Source organism: Polyodon spathula, chromosome 3, assembly GCF_017654505.1.
Source record: "Polyodon spathula isolate WHYD16114869_AA chromosome 3, ASM1765450v1, whole genome shotgun sequence".
Lineage (NCBI taxonomy): Eukaryota > Metazoa > Chordata > Actinopteri > Acipenseriformes > Polyodontidae > Polyodon > Polyodon spathula.
The window spans coordinates 20,594,952-20,612,642 of record NC_054536.1 but is presented as its reverse complement, the minus strand read 5'-3'; the positions used below and the strand labels follow the sequence as shown (position 1 = coordinate 20,612,642).

The 17,691-nt window shown below is 37.0% G+C and overlaps 1 protein-coding gene across 3 annotated transcripts in view; it reads right to left on the bottom strand.

Annotated features, from left to right (window-relative positions):
• Positions 1 to 481: 481 nt before the first annotated feature.
• The window catches only part of asic1c (acid-sensing (proton-gated) ion channel 1c), a 291,132-nt gene continuing 273,922 nt past the window's right edge, over positions 482 to 17,691 (bottom strand). For 2 of the 3 annotated variants that reach the window (XM_041244645.1, XM_041244642.1), the window contains exons 6-11: positions 13,009 to 13,162; positions 11,376 to 11,467; positions 10,832 to 10,911; positions 9,473 to 9,544; positions 5,423 to 5,475; positions 482 to 680 (exon numbers count right to left, since the gene is read on the bottom strand). In XM_041244645.1, the coding sequence (XP_041100579.1) occupies positions 602 to 680; positions 5,423 to 5,475; positions 9,473 to 9,544; positions 10,832 to 10,911; positions 11,376 to 11,467; positions 13,009 to 13,162 (530 nt within the window). In that variant the 3' untranslated portion in view covers positions 482 to 601. The remainder of the gene's footprint in view (positions 681 to 5,422; positions 5,476 to 9,472; positions 9,545 to 10,831; positions 10,912 to 11,375; positions 11,468 to 13,008; positions 13,163 to 17,691) is intronic. The other variant, XM_041244643.1, reaches the window with a different exon arrangement.

The window sequence follows — 17,691 nt, the reverse complement described above, 5'->3', positions numbered from 1 at the left end:
ATTTCTTGGTTTGTGGACTCTGGTAATATTCAATTGTCTTGTTTCTGTGTGTTGCTTTTAGATGCATCCAGTACATTTGCAACAGTGACAAGTCTGTTTCTGTCTTTCAATACACTTCCACTTGGCTTGCTCTCAGGGGGAATAAAAAGGGGCATTGTTGCTATAGGGCTAGGAAGTGTGTTTCTTTATCAGAGACTTCCTTAAATCATCTTCCACAGTGGGATGTAATTGCAGATTCTGTAGGCTTCTTTAAGATACCCCTCAGACTGGGCATGACTTCTGCCAATCTAATAGGATTAAAAACAACACAATACATAGGGATGCCTGGAGATGTCAGTTCAACCTGAGTTCTGTTTTGGAAGTGTGTTTTTCAATATATATATATATATATATATATATATATATATATATATATATATATATATATATATATATATTATATATATATATAGCTTTAATTATAAAGGTTTCAGGCATTGATAAGTTTACATTTTCATTTTTTTAAAGTGTTTTTCATTATTTCTGTCAGAGTTCTTTTCCAACCCCGTTTTTTTCCCTCCCCCTGCAGTTTATTGTCAACAAGCAAACTCCTCGAAGTTGCCTAGAGTCGGGTGACGAGGTAACATGTTCGGCGTGAATCCGAGACTGTCCGAGTGACTCCGGAGTGTATCACAGGTGCTCTGCAAAACAAGAGCGGGGTAAAGGAGGGAGGAAGAATAAGGAGAACAAGCAGGAGAAAACAAATGGAAATGAATATGGATAAGAATAAGGTTCAGATGATGATGAAGAGTAGAAAAGAGAGGCAACAAGGAAAAGAGATGGTGACAGAAAAAAATGTGGATACAGCAGGATAAAAAAAACAAAAAAGTAGGTGAAGGCAAAGATAGACAGAAAGAAATGGAATTGATTATGAAACCATAGAACGTTTATAAGAGGTGGGGTATGTCAAAGAACAGTGAGGCGTATAGAAAACCAAGACATATAAAATATGATTTAAAGAAAGCAGGATATGAAGAAATGTGAAAAGATAAGGAAAAGGACAGTGAGGTAAAGAGGGAGGAGAATAAAATTACATTTTAGTTTTCATATTGATTTTTTGTAGAAGCATCTCTTGCCAGTTAAGGTTCCACACTTTCTCAAAAGAAGGCCATTGATGGTGACTTTAGGGGCAGGAGTAAGACATTTATTGCTCAAGTGCTGGTATAAAACTCTTGTTAGAGGTTATTTTCTACAGGGAAAGCTCAATTTCCATTCGCACATTGCATGTCAGCATTTGATGACATCACAAAGCAGTGCATCTAGCAATGCCATCTGATACATGAACCATGTCAATGAACTCCAGAAATGGGCTTAAAACTGCAGCAACCACCTTTCTCCCAAACTACCTAATGAGTTACGCTTTTAAGGTTTGGCCACTTATCAACCATTTATCAGAAGGTGAGCAGCAAGCCTGGTCTGTGGCATGTTCATTCCAAATGTACCGATTTAGCTGGTACAATACCAGCTGACTTACTTTGGCACCGGATTCTCACGACTTGTCCAGAGTTCTTCTATGACATTTCACTAGAATTTGAAACATGTAGTAATGCCAAAAAAAACCTCAATACTATAGTAAATCACATTCAAGGTAAATACAGCTATTACATCGATAAAGTAACCCCCTTCATAAAATAAACACTGATCACTTCAGAAAAATATAATATTGCATTCCTGCCTGTAGCTGTATCTTTTTAATGTGTAGTTTTTATTGTTTAAAAACCAAAATAACTACCTTAAATTGCTCTAACCTTATGTTGTTATTATTTATTATTATTATTATTATTATTATTATTATTATTATTATTATTATTATTATTATTAATAATAATAATAATACTACGACTACTACTACGACTAATACTACTAAATAATAATAATAATAATAATAATAATAATAATAATAATAATATCAGCAATACTGAGTGCCTATTTTCATCTGTCAAATATTGGAGGGTATGAAAGTCATGGAGGAGGTAGAATGTCACAAGAGAAAATTACATATGTGATATGGCATCATTAAAAGTCAGGACATGAAAGACATTACACAGCTAAATAAGTGAAATGAGGTGTACTATTTTGTATTTGTTGCTAGGGAGTTTGTCAGTTGAGCTTCATTTGTATGTTTAATATGTTTAACAAGGTAATGCTTTCCCATTACAACTAACACAAAAATACAGAAAGTTATTATACAATTACATCTTTAGACCATGTATTCATTTAAATGGATACATGAATGCTTTATTCAGTCAGTTTTTCACACACAGGGTTTTTTGGCACTGCAATTTAAGGTTCTAGCACAAAAAACATCAACATCCATTTAATTGAACAAAGGAAATTATGTAATTGTAATCTAGTGAATTAATACTATATTTAACACTGGTGGGTTTAAAATGTTATTTAAGTCTTCTAACATATAAAGACAATTGATTAGCATCACCTGCCAATGCAATGTTATTTAAACAACATAAACGTGACTAGAAAGACAGACATAATCATCAGCAGGCTTTGCTTGTTGATTTCCAAAGTTTTATACAATATTTTTTTTTCTGATAGCCTGCAACTGTTGTACATGTTGTGCCACTCATATTTTGTCCCCAGGAAGAGAGCTCTCATGAACAAAAGAAAAAAATAGTTCCTGTAAATTAGAAAAAAATATAAATATATAATAATAATAATAATAATAATAATAATAATAATAATAATAATAATAATAATAATAATAATAATAATAATCATCTATCCAATTGATGTAAATACAGAAATTGGATTAGGTGCCAAAGAAGAAGAAGAAGAAGAAGAAGAAGAAGAAGAAGAAGAAGAAGAAGAAGAAAGAAGAAGAAGAAGAAGAAGAAGAAGAAGAAGAAGAAGCAGCAGCTTACCTATACAATTATTCCCCCATTGACATGTCCACTAAGGTTTCCATCATGAGTTATTTTTTCAGACTCTTTTTTTTAATAAAATACATATTCATGAATTTGTATCAATGTGCCCCTGTAGATATTGATTCGGTGATTCAATTGATCTTTTTCTATATTGTTCTGTTGCTTTGGAGAAACAATGGCAAACATGTTGAAAAGTAGACATTTTAAATGAATGATGCTGTTTACTGTTTATTTTTTATGTTCAAACATATTACAGTGAATGGTAATTTGTGTTCAGGGAAATGCACCTGGTTTCCATTGCAACATTCTACCTTAGCAATCGCCACAATACAATAATTATAGTGTATTTTTGTACTGCCAAAAAGCTTATTGCTCCAAAGTACCAAACAAACAATCCATATACTACAGCAAATGCTAGGTTGATCAAATTAAATTATATCTTTTTTTTTTTTTTTTAATTTAACTAACACATAAAAAAATTAATCATTATTATTTATTCATTTTTGCTTTTTACATTCCAAAAATAACAAAAGGCTTGTCTGATCGAGGACAGCATGGTTTGTGTTACGCTCAACAGTGGAAGCTGTACTGTACTTAAAAAGAGGGGTAGAAAATGACATATTATATTTATTCATTTCATTTATGATATTTTAATGATATGTTTATGATATTTATGATATATGATATTTTATGATATTGCGTTTCTGAATTGTTTTGGTGTTTATGTTTACATGTTGACATCTTTAACCTTTTCCCATTTTTAGCCACATATAGTTTCATCAGCAATGGTCTTTGGAACTTGTCTGTGTGTTCTATACCATCGAATAAGGGCACATGGCTTCCAATGAATTCTGCGAAAACAAATGTGAGTAAATACATGCTGTATTTTTGTGCCTCTACCAAGCATGTCTTCATGAACACATAATACTGTAGTGTGGCAGAGGGTGATGATGTAATATAAAATATTTCTTACTACTCCACAACAGAGCTTGGCTCAAGGTTAAGTGCTTACTTGGGATTAGCGCTCCTCTCCCAGTGGTGAACTATTTACCAAAGACGCAACCCTCCGGTTTGTGCGATGAACCCTGATGCCCACAGCATCATTACAATACTGATTTATTTATCTATTTATTTATTTATTTTGTATTTCACAGCTGTTACAGCACACATTATTTAGGTCAACTTGAATAATGGCACTCAGAACCCTGCCATGGCTGTAAATACATAATTAAAGCTATCAGTATCATAAAAAAAGTGAATTACATGACCTATAGCCACTGTATGTGTGGTAGACTCCCTCCTTGCAATAAGGACCATAGCTCCATAACTTCAAAACTTAAGCACAAATAAGAAAGTAAAGTAGACAAATATTTCAGATAGTGAGTTAATCAGTGTGCTGATTTAAACTGTATTGTTGTGTCAGTAACAAAGAGGTGGCCTTCCCTGTGAACAGCTTCCATCATGTCTGTCTGTTTGACTCTGGAAGTACACTGTACATGTGCATTCCCATGCGCTCCATGTATCCCCAGATTCTGATTCTAAGATGTGGTCAAGAATGTCGTAACAAAATGTTATTACAACTGGTTTACAAATTGTAAGTGTGAAGTAGGCACATGCTTAGAGACAGCTGTAAAGGTGGCTGCTACTTTATAGACCCATGTTTTATAACCCTTTATAACTTGTGCTAGAAAGTGTCCTTACCAATTTTCATCACAATTTGACACGCAGTACCCTAGATAGATGTAAAAATGTACGTCTGATATATGCATGGACACCTCTGCTATATCCCTTTTGATTATGAACATTTTTGTATATCAAGATTCTGAACGAGGTCAGATTAAAACTTGCATACAATGGATTAAAAAAAAATAAAAAATAGGGGAAACAAGTCATTAGCTGGCTGTTAAATATTCCCTTAATCCAAGTTGTTGGACACTAGCCTAGATCTAATCACCTAGTCATCGCCTGTGCTATTTCTTTAGCAACTCTTTCCAATGCAGAATGGTTTAAATTCTAACCATTACTCAAGTACTATTTGGGGTTACAGTTAGATGATGTGACATTCCTTTAAGCTGGCTTTGTGATTTATGCCTGATTCTATTCCATGTCCTATTTACAAACAAGCAGGACAGATTTAACAAGGAAGTGCAACAGAAATACCAACAGGACTGTGAACACCTTAAGTAATGTACAGAGATAAAGCAGTGGTATGATAACTGAGAGAAAACTATTAAAAAAACAACAAAACAAGGCAAATACATGCTTCTTTTTCTTTCTTTTCAAAAGTGGTCCAACAGTTTTGCAGTATAAACCTGCCAACATTATTTGCATTAAAGAATCAAAATAACAAACAAATGAACATAAAAAAATTGACAAAACCATCGCACAGAATCAGCTTGAATTGAAAGTGTTAGTTAATTAGTGTGTAACGTATGAAATGGTTCCAGTGTAACCGAACAAAGATAGCGGGAGGAGGCACTATTATTAATGGGGATCGCTACCTGGGGAAATGATTGGGCGTGACACCAGGGCTGGTTGGGTTCTCTGGAAATTCCTGGAATAGACATGATGAAAAGAGGATGAAGTGACTGAAATAAAATAATACAATGCAGAGATTAATTAAATAACAAGTGCTTCAAAACAAATCATTGTGGTCCTTGCTCATAATGGTACTAAGGTACTCCAGGACATGGTTACATAGGCATCAGAGATTAAAGGAGAAGGTGGATACACAGCCAAATTTACAACACTGGGTTACTCTTTCAAACAAGTGTCAGTAATTCTAATATGATTACGTATGAACAAACATATTTCCAATTGAATTAATTTTGGATACATTCAACACTTAATCGTTGTTTCAAATACATAGTTTTCTGTTACTGTCTACTGTCTAATCATTTCTTATTGAATATTTGACCACCTATGAAAAGGCCAGGTAGACTATTTGACCAGACAAACTATTTTACATAATTCTTTATTAGAAAAAGCACTTTCTAGTAACTTTCATCTATACCGCCGTGGAGGGGCCTTTCGACTGTGCTTAGATTGAACTATTTCTATAACTTGAGTTGTGATTTTTTTGCAACAGATATGTTAAGTACTACATTTTTTGACATGTGTGGAGGTTTGTTATATTAACAACATATACAGTTGAAAACAATGAAAATTAAAGCTCTGATGAAATGTGTTTATTTTACTAGATTGTATCCGCCTGATTCAGCTGTCAGATTGAGAGTTTCAAATTAAAATTCTACCTTAAGATAGGGATGCCTTTAATAACATTCTGATATATGAGGATTTGTAAATTTCAGAGGCCTCTGTGTAGAACACACACTAAAGTGAACAGACTAAATTTATTATTATTTTAATTTGGAATATCCAATTATGTTTTTTCTCCTCACCACACAGTACAGACGTTCTGAGGGTGTGTGAGTGTCCGTCGATCTCACAAGCCTAAAGCCAGCATCGCTTTTACACTGAGCAATCCAGAGCAGAGGTGGGCGGGCTACCGATCCTGGAGAACAGAGTTCAGCCTTGCTTTTTAATCACTCTGAATATACTCTCTCGTCAGTAGGGTTCGGTGTTCTGCGATGAGAAGAAGCACTCCCTACCAGTTTCCCACCCCCCCCACCCCGGGAGTGTCAGAGCCAGTGTGACGCCCCCTTTGGAGTCCCCAGCAAAGTTCAGCCTCTTTGCACAGCCTGGATGCAAACTGGCACTATATAAGCTGTGTGACCCATCCTGCGCTTTAAGTGGATGAGCCACCCGGGGACCCACAGCGAATGAAATTCTTAATGTTCAACAATAATTCTTTATTTTAATAAGCATGATTATTTCCAGTCCTTGTCCATATTATTTGAAAACAAACTGAGATCCAGCAACTTTCTGAAAAAAAAACCCTACATGTCCTGGAGTACGTTAATGAACGTTATTGTGGGAGATTGTTAGCAATAAGGGAAGCCATGGACAAGCCTGTGCATCTGTCAGTACCCCAGATATACCATCAACAGATTCAAAATTCACAAATCAAGTGAATCAAACATCAAGAAATAACCTTGGTGATACATTGCGATAAGTGCATATCAACGCCTAAGTATATGGGAAGAAACTATGATTAATGCATCAGGATGAAATATTCATTGATTAAATGGAATTTCTTTTTTTTTAAAATCATACACTCATACTTTAAATTACTATCACTTATTGTAGTTTCACTGACGATAACAAACAGTAATAACTTCAAATTACATTATCCATCCTCTCCTTTTTTTTTTGCAGTCATTTAGAGTGATTCATTCATTCTTTTATACAGACAGTATTGAAGGTGTGATAATTCGTTTCTATCACTAGCATTCTCACAATTTCTGATTATTTAGCCGTTGACCTTTTTAATATTCCTAACTACATTTTCACTTGTCATACACCTGCATCTCTAGGAGTAAGACATATTTTTTATATATTTATTATGTAGTTATTATGTGTTTTAGGTTATTTGAGCTAATTTCTGGACCACATGTTCAGCTGTTGTGAATCCAGTTTTGTTTAATTAGGGCATAAGACAGTATAAGTATACTGGAGATATACTGATATTACAGTATACTCACAGTATACATTATTCCAGGGCCCTTCACATCCATACATTCTTAAATGTCCCCTGATAGTGAACGCATCTCCAGCAGATTATCACCAGTATTATTTGCAGTGTTTTTTAGCTAGTGCTACTTTTAGTAATTTAATGTCCACGTGGTTTCTAATCCCTACTAAATTGGGAGTTTCTGCCATTAAAAGATGACTAATTAAATTTCAAGTGTTAGAGGACCTGTCTATGGTAGGCAAGTATTTTTTTGTGCACTAAAACACTGCTCACTTCTAGTTTCTGCACAAGTTTCAGATTATATGACTTCATAATGATTATTATGAGGTCATACAATATATACATAATTCCACATTCCACATGCGATATGAAATAATTTCCAAGCATAGTTTCAACCAGGTTATGCATGCTGGGTCATCACTACAATACTTAAATATTTGTTCAGATTGCTGCTATGCATGAGTGAAACAGACAAAAAACATAATAATAATAATAATAATAATAATAATAATAATAATAATAATAATAATAATAATAAAAGATTGGACAGACAATACTTTTTATTCTTTTGTGTGTACTTTATATTCAGAATTTGTGTCTGGCAAGCCATTTTATGGGTCTTTTCAGCATCTGAATCAAATTTTAACGACTGAGTGATTGGACAAGAATCACAAAGAAACATCACCTTTCTTCAGGCATGGTTAAACATTTTGGAAGCTTTTTCTTCGACTTCAAAAGTATGGCCAATCGAATGGTTTTATTTTCTTATGTCTCATTTGTCATTCCTTTATCCCCTTCTAATTAAAGTCCCAAATCTGTTTTCAGCTTCATAGCACAGCAAAATATACCACAACACTAACTTTTAAGGATGGCCAATAGACTAGAATTACCTTATCTCTTCAAATATTCTGTACATGCAACAGATATATTTGCCTATCGCCATACCACCTCGGATGCTGCTATAGTAGCGCTGTTGGGCCTGGTCAGTACTTGGATGGATGACCTCTCTATGATGGTGGAAAATTCCCTACAGTGACTAATTCTCAATAGGTGGACATCCCTGACAAGATGGTATATCTCAGTGGGCCCATTGGTACTATTTTTAATCACCTTATGCTTGCTTCAGTATGAGAGAGAGCAAAATACATTTGGATTATGTTTTTTCCTAAAGAAAAATTCTCAACCAGAAAATAATTAAATTAAATGCATTCAACGGTACCCAGATTGTTTAGTTAATTGTGTGGGGGTTTTCACTTTGTTATGGTTAACAATGCCTTCATGAACTATTGATCCTCTGCAAAAGGTTCCGGGAACATCCTTGACTCAGAGGGTATCAACACCTAACAACACATCAGCACTTCTCTTCATAAACAGATCACTCTTTCCTCAGGAAACTCCTTCAATATGTTCTGTTCCATCAATTATTTTAACAAGTGTTCAGGATTCCTTGGAATCCCCTTCAATATTTCCTTAACCTAATATTAATAATTGTTAATGTAACAACCTGTTGTTTCCCTCTCTTTAAACGTAAGGCCAACAAAATATAAATATTAGCCTTGCTTCAGTCATGATGTTAATTAATGCCATCCTAGCCAAACTAACAAAGTATCATAATCTTAAATTTCTATCTTTGAAAATAAAATAAAAGTAAACTTATTTCCTTTAAACCAAAAAAAATTATAAAATAATAGCATATTTCCAATCCACAAGTGAACTCAGTATTCACTACCACCTGTACCATTCACAGGTTTACAGCAATAACGAAACAGCAAGCTTGGGCTGACAGGAATGACTCTGACCCCCTTAGTGACATACAGTTTATATATACATGTAGACACTCCTGGAGCCATGTATGTTCCTGAAGCCTTTTTTTAGTGGATGAATTAAAATCCTGCAGCACAGGCAGTGATCAGCACGACAACCATAACCAAGCATGACAGAAGAAAAAATTACTTACCAGATTATCACTCTGGCTCCTCTTTGGCCTTTTCTTGTGTTTGACATAACCCAATACCTTCTCTTTAAATACCTATAAGAAAAAAACAAAAACAAACTCAGGACGCATATTTGAATTACATTGTTTCTATAAAAACATGAGTGTGGTGTTAAAATGACTTTAAGGATTTTTTATGCCCCTTTCTTTATCAGGTCTCCCTTGTAAACTCTGCGGCACTTCCTGTGTAAAAAAAAGGTAAATAAGTAATGACTATAAACCCAATAAAGCAAGGACTCAATAAAACAACTGGAAGATATATCTAAAATATTTAAACTGCAGTTGTTCTCTGTTGTTCAACTGTAAAATGTTGTAGAATATCCTGACACAACATTCTCCCTACTTAATGTTGCTGCTTTCTATGTATCTGAGTACACGTTGTAACACTTTTTAACACATAGCTTTTTAATTTATCTACTGTAAACAAGTCCCTCTGAACTGCAGCTGTTATTAAAACAAATAAAAAAACAGCATATAAATAATTATTGTTCCCTCAATATTGTACGAGTCAAGGAGTAGTGAATTCCCGAGTTGATTTATGTACAAAAATACAACAATCACAACTTTAGTTGATAAGGAATTTTTAATAATGTGTACTGTTGAACACAGGAGGGCTACAACAGCAGGCAGTGGGGATGCTATAAACATTTAACGCACTGCTGCTTCAGTAGACAATGCTGTCCAACTGTTTATGGCTAAAAGAGCCATACCAGAGATGTTTTATAGAGGCAATACAAAATCCATCTCTGACAAAATAAAATAAATACATTGTGTTTTTTTTTTAAAAAAAGCTGATTAAATAGTAGCAAATAAGAAAATAAAAATAGACAAGGAGAGATATGGTTAAACCAGACCACAATAGTTTTTTGTGAGTTTCTGTTGTTAATTTTGCTGCTTTTTGACTTCAAATAATACAGATTGTCCTTATAGTCTTTTCAATTTCATTAAAACTGCTAAAAGGGATACTTCAAAAGAGCCATTGTTGTGGAACCCCTCCTAAATTGTATTATGGTACAATAAAAGCTTAACAAAACTTTTTTTTTTTTTTTTTTTCATGGATTCAGTGTGACTCAGCAGCATGTTTTCAATTTGTTCTTGTGGAAAGTTGAAACTTTGTGCTGACTTGGATGTTTGTCTTCATTATACTGTTTCGTTCATGGATGGAAATCCTTGATTTATAATTAGTTACTTTGGTACTCATCAGTACTGAGATTCTAGTAAATAGGAAGTACACACTTATATAATTTCTATACCAATTACATCTAAAACCTCAGGTGGCTGGATTGGTCATATATTATATCAAAATAAATAGATGTCTCTTACCTCATACAAATAATCAAATATTTCTAATATTGTTAAAATACTGGCTCCAATGAACAGCCCCATCTGACCTCCAATGTCACCTGAAATGCGGAAAATACAAAATTCAAGAAATTGCGATAAAGCAACTGTAACGTGACAAACAAAGTACTTACATGATGGAACAGTAAAATAATTGTTATGCTTAGTTTCTTGCTAATTTGATACCATTAGAATGTTCTTTTCCCTCAGTGGCATTTTGCCTTTACCTGCACTTTGTGTTAACTTGGATTTAAACTGGCAAGTGACCCATTCTGTCCAAAAAATAATAATAATAATAAAAAACAAACACATTGGGAGGATCAATATGGTAAAGATAACTGCTCTGAACCTTCAGAGCTTTCAAATTGAATAACAAATAATAGAAATGAAAATTGTAACAAGCAAAGCTAAGTATTGCAGAAAATGTGTTTTAAATACTCAGTTGCTACACCTTTACTCCTAATTTATTCCCATCTGTCATTCAAAGAGGGCTTTCACAAGGGCCTGGTATATTGCAGGAACTCACCGAGCAATCCTGCTACCTCATAGGCCTTCTTCTGCTCAATTGTCTCATAGTTCAGAGCCTCGAAGAAAATATCCAAGACTAAAATATTCTCACTGAAACACAAGGGGTATTGGTGGTTTGGAAGTTAGCATAGAGGTACCAATCTTGTTTTTATCATTATAGTATAAAAGTATAGTCACAATTTGAACCACATGTTGCCATGAAACTCAATTATTTTGGCATTCATATATGAAAAAATATATATGATCTTCCAAACTACTGTTATGAAAATGTGAAAGAAGACAAAAATATGATCAGTTACATTTGCATTTTTTTTTATTCATCAAATATGTTTTGCTGTCTTGTATTGTTTTTCAAGCCCAGGCTGATATCTCTTTGTGTGTTTAATGACTTCCTTCACTGTTACTGCTTTATTCATTATTTTTTAATTCATCTCTTTACTCCTTTGTTCTGCTCAGTGAACATTATCTTGTAGGTCAAAGCAGCTGAGGGGCCTGGTAGATCTCTGTTCTATATTTGAAATAGTGACTGTTGTTAATTCCTTTTAAGAGTTAAAAAGTGTTGATCAAGTCTAGCTCAACTCTTCTATTTTTTAGACTTAATAGGCTTTGTTCCTTATTGCGACAAGGAGACCATGTCGCTGGCTCTTGAGTGCATGTGTACCTTTATGTAAGCAGCTGGGATGTGCAACAGTAGACACGTTGCTAAAGAACTAGTTGAACGGGCTGGCTTGTCTGGTTGGGTTGATCCGGGGGTCCTGGCACACTGGGGGGTATGCCAGGGGAGGCTGCGCAGAGCTCAAAAGGCAACTGCACCACCAGCTTGAGGCAACTGCACTGCCAAGAGAGTGTTCGCTCCATGGAGAGTACTACATGAAACCCTTACACTCCAAGACAGTGCTCGTGAAGGCACTGCCCAGACGAGGCCGTTTGAAAAGGGCATTTGAAGAGGCCGGAGTATCCATTGCTGGTACCCTAGTGTCAGCGCTTGTGTTGTTAATTAAATCTACATGCCTGAGCGGTGTGTCAACACTCAGTGCTTTGTAATCTTCCTCAGTATTATTCAGTGAGGACCCACATATGTATAACCCCCCTGTTACACTTATAAACAATAGCCTTTACCTTTAGGACTAGTCTCCAAAACCCCAAACAGCTAAAGTTTACCTTTCTTGGTCAAAATGTCTGCCGTTATGTCCCCTCACTGTGCAATATTTGACCTTTGTGTAGCCAAGGTGAGTTCATCCCCACGAATGAGCAACATGAGTCTGTTGGAACTAGCAATGTCCTTTGGACTCTTTGGTTTTATTTTGTTAATATAAAGAAAGTACAAAATCCAAAGAACACAAGGAAATGTGCATTTTTGTAACAAAATATAACAACAACAAGTGAGTGTAAGTAATTTTTTGCCCTGACTGTTCAATGCAGACATTCTTTCCACAGGTTGAGTCACAAGACACGCCTTGCCCCTTCTGATGAGTTACATTTTGAATCAACTGAAACCCATATATCATCAGTCTTGAAAGAAAACATGTCACAAAAACAATTTTCATTCATAAATGCATAAACATTGTGATGGACGAGCCTATTGGATTCACCTTATTCACAGAAAGTCAGAAACTCAGAATTCCACTCACCCGATGTACTGTTCAGTCTTGTTGAATTTCTTGGCCAGGTATTTGGCAGATGCTTTGCTGGGGATTTTTACCATGGAGAGCTCCTTGCCATAGCGGGTCATGTTGCAGGGAGTCTCACATACACAGTAATCATTGTCCTTCTCTACCAGGAAATCTGAGGGGACGTCGGTACAGAATAAAAAAAATGCACCAATGTACTATTTGCAAATATGAACATAGCTATTATGAGTATGCCTGTGTGGCAGAGCAAAGCTCTGCCCTTTAAATTGGCAGGGATGGGGTTAACTTCCCCTACCTGCCTGGGTTTATTATGTTCAGGTGGCTGGGGTTGATTAGTTGATTAGGTTGATTAACGATCAATCAGCGCCCAGCCACCTGATATAAAAGGAGGCCTCTACTTCTCATTTGGGGAGAGGGAGCTGAGGAAGCAGGTTGGTTTTCTTTTTGGTTGTTTGGAAAGTTTGAATCCAGTGAAGGCATTGCCCAGCCTGGAAATTGTTATTTTTGTAAGTTTTGCTTTTTGTCTTTCTTTGTGTTTAAATTGCTTTGTTTTGGCCCTTGTGCCCTTTCATTTTTGTGTTTATTTATAATAAAATAGTTATTTTTTTGAACTGCAGTCTGTCTCTGGGCCTCTTTTCACTCGCCAGCCTGCCACAGCCTGTGACAGGGGTTGTGTACCTGTAATAGGTTTAGACTGTAAATGCAGTTTTATTGTTAAAAGGGAGAATCAAGATATATTATAGTAGCTGTGAGGTTTCGATGCCAAATCCTGTGCTTTACTGACAAAACTACAAAGTGTTCAATTGCCAGATCAAGTCAGCCAGGAGAAGCTGAGCGGCTTTTGAATCCTTGTTCCTGTACGGCAGAATGCTATTCAGAATTCTGTGGACAGGATTACTAGGCTGTGTTCGTTAAGCGACCTTGAAACTTTTACCATGAAAACTGAACTATGAATATAGAGTGTATCGGGTACCAGGACAATTAGTTACAGACTTTAGTTAGCTAGACTGGAGTTCCTGATATGGGAGTCCACACAAGGTGTATACCGTATATACGCACAGCCTGTGATGGCAAACTTTACTTTTGTTATATCTAGCTATGTGTGCTGCATTGCAACTGATGAATTTGTAAATAAGTGTGTAATAAACCTGGGTGCCTCAGCTGAGTTACAAAGAAACCCTCAGTCTCCGGTAACATCTTTAAAAGCTGATCCCAACACCTTTTACAAGGTCTCTACAAGCTACACAAATTGAAAAAATAATGAGATTTGGGTGGATATTCTGTCTTAAAAAAGTAGGTCCTGTCCCTGGCATGGGGAAATGCATTACAAGTGGCACCTGACTGGATTGAAGTGGGCAAATTCTCTTTTTACAGGTTTAGGAACTTCACAAAATAGCAGACACTGTGCTGCCTAAAAACAAGTTGTTATACAGTAGTAACGTTGGCCAGAGCTTACTGCTTGCAAATCCATTATTATTACATGAGAGGTTCTGAAGACCAGCTTCTCCACAATATCCTCTTTGCGAGTGAAATGTGTCCCCCCCGGGTGGGTAAAAAGAAATTACTGATTGGCTTAATCTGTTGTTCAGAGGTGTAGACAGTTGGACAGCTGTATGAAAAATGTCAGTTCATATTGAATATGGATACTTGTTTTGAGACTAAAGGGTTATGTTACATATCATATTTCAACAAATTATATCTTTAAACAAACCACATAAATCTGTTGAATCTGCTGTTCATTCACTTTCAATAAATTAAAAAAAGATTGAGTTGTCAGCAACTTAATTAAGCCGTCTTGCACACTGATTTCTAAATGCTCTGATTCTGCCAATTTGATTAGGTGCAGGAACAGCTTGATTACTTTGATTAGTAGCCTCTTGTATTCAAACATTTAATTGCTATGAAATAATCCAAGTTTATACCATCCCTCAAGTTTGAAAGATTTCAGATGCTGAGCTACTTGTAAACACAGATCCTTTAGTAATAGCACAGCAATTAGGCTCTGTTTACCATGGAGTGCCATTTGTGCCAAAACTATTCATCATGTCCATCAATTCATAAATTAACTAGGAAATCCATCAATAATTACTTCACGATTGACCTGTGAATGAATGAATGAGTGAATGAATGAATGAATGATTTAATTAATCCTACACTGCGCCAAAAAGGCATAAACATATCCAGCCAATTGGAGGAGGTACTAAAATTGAAACCAATGAGAAACCAGTCTCAAGCAAAACCGCTTCAGGCAATAACTTTTCAGCTTACTAGAAAAGGAGTTTCTATCACCTCAGCCACTAGCAAAACAAATAGTTTACTTTAGTGTGTAGAGTGAGATCAGAGGGGTAGATCGGTGTGTAGAGTGAGATCAGAGGGGTATATCGGTGTGTAGAGTGAGATCAGAGGGGTAGATCGGTGTGTAGAGTGAGATCAGAGGGGTAGATCAGTGTGTAGAGTGAGATCAGAGGGGTAGATCGGTGTGTAGAGTGAGATCAGAGGGGTAGATCAGTGTGTAGAGTGAGATCAGAGGGGTAGATCAGTGTGTAGAGTGAGATCAGAGGGGTAGATCGCTGTGTAGAGTGAGATCGGAGTGGTATATCAGTGTGTATAGTGAGATCAGAGGGGTAGATCGGTGTGTAGAGTGAGATCAGAGGGTAGATATGTATGTACAGTGAGATCAGAGGGGTAGATCATGTGTAGAGTGAGATCAGAGGGGTAGATTGGTGTAGAGTGAGATCAGAGAGGTATATCTGTATGTACAGTGAGATCAGAGGGGTAGATTGGTGTGTAGAGTGAGATCGAAGGGATAGATCCATATGTACAGTGAGATCAGAGGGATAGATTGGTGTGTAGAGTGAGATCAGAGGGGTAGATCATGTGTAGAGTGAGATCAGAGGGTAGATCAGTGTGTAGAGTGAGATCAGAGGGGTAGATCATATGTAGAGTGAGATCAGAGGGGTAGATCAGTGTTTAGAGTGAGTTGAGAGGGGTAGCTCGGTGTGGAGAGTGAGATCAGAGGGGTAGATCGGTGTGTAGAGTGAGATCAGAGGGTAGATCTGTATGTACAGTGAGATCAGAGGGATAGATTGGTGTGTAGAGTGAGATCAGAGGGATAGATTGGTGTGGAGAGTAAGATCAGAGGGGTAGATCATGTGAAGAGTGAGATCAGAGGGGTAGATCGGTGTGATGAGATCAGAAGGGGTAGATCAGTGTGTACAGTGAGATCAGGGGTAGTTTGGTGTGTAGAGTGAGATCAGAGTGTACTACTACTCTGTGAGATCAGAGGGGTAGATCGGTGTGATGAGATCAGAAGGGGTAGATCAGTGTGTACAGTGAGATCAGGGGTAGTTCGGTGTGTAGAGTGAGGTCAGAGGGTAGATCTGTATGTACAGTGAGATCAGAGGGGTAGATCATGTGTAGAGTGAGATCAGAGGGGTAGATCATGTGTGGAGTGAGATCAAAGGGGTAGATCATGTGTGGAGTGAGATCAGAGGGGTAGACTGGTATAGAGTGAGATCAGAGGGGTAGATCTGTATGTACAGTGAGATCAGAGGGGTAGATCATGTGTGGAGTGAGATCAGAGGGGTAGATCGGTGTGTAGAGTGAGATCCAAGAGGTAGATCATGTGTGGAGTGAGATCAGAGTGGTAGATCTGTATGTACAGTGAGATCAGAGGGGTAGATCTGTATGTACAGTGAGATCAGAGGGGTAGATCATGTGTGGAGTGAGATCAGAGGGGTAGATCATGTGTACAGTGAGATCAGAGGGGTAGATCAGTGTGTGGAGTGAGATCAGAGGGGTAGATCATGTGTAGAGTGAGATCAGAGGGGTAGATCATGTGTGGAGTGAGATCAGAGGGGTAGATCATGTGTGGAGTGAGATCAGAAGGGTAGATCTGTATGTACAGTGAGATCAGAGGGGTAGATCATGTGTGGAGTGAGATCAGAGGGGTAGATCTGTATGTACAGTGAGATCAGAGGGGTAGATCATGTGTGGAGTGAGATCAGAGGGGTAGATCTGTATGTACAGTGAGATCAGAGGGGTAGATCATGTGTGGAGTGAGATCAGAGGGGTAGATCTGTATGTACAGTGAGATCAGAGGGGTAGATCATGTGTGGAGTGAGATCAGAGGGGTAGATCTGTATGTACAGTGAGATCAGAGGGGTAGATCATGTGTGGAGTGAGATCAGAGGGGTAGATCAGTGTGTAGAGTGAGATCAAAGGGGTAGACCATGTGTGGAGTGAGATCAGAGGGGTAGATCATGTGTGGAGTGAGATCAGAAGGGTAGATCTGTATGTACAGTGAGATCAGAGGGGTAGATCATGTGTCAGAGTGAGATCAGAGGGGTAGATATGTATGTACAGTGAGATCAGAGGGGTAGATCATGTGTGGAGTGAGATCAGAGGGGTAGATCATGTATGTACAGTGAGATCAGAGGGGTAGATCTGTATGTACAGTGAGATCAGAGGGGTAGATCATGTGTGGAGTGAGATCAGAGGGGTAGATCTGTATGTACAGTGAGATCAGAGGGGTAGATCATGTGTGGAGTGAGATCAGAGGGGTAGATCAGTGTGTAGAGTGAGATCAAAGGGGTAGACCATGTGTGGAGTGAGATCAGAGGGGTAGATCATGTGTGGAGTGAGATCAGAAGGGTAGATCTGTATGTACAGTGAGATCAGAGG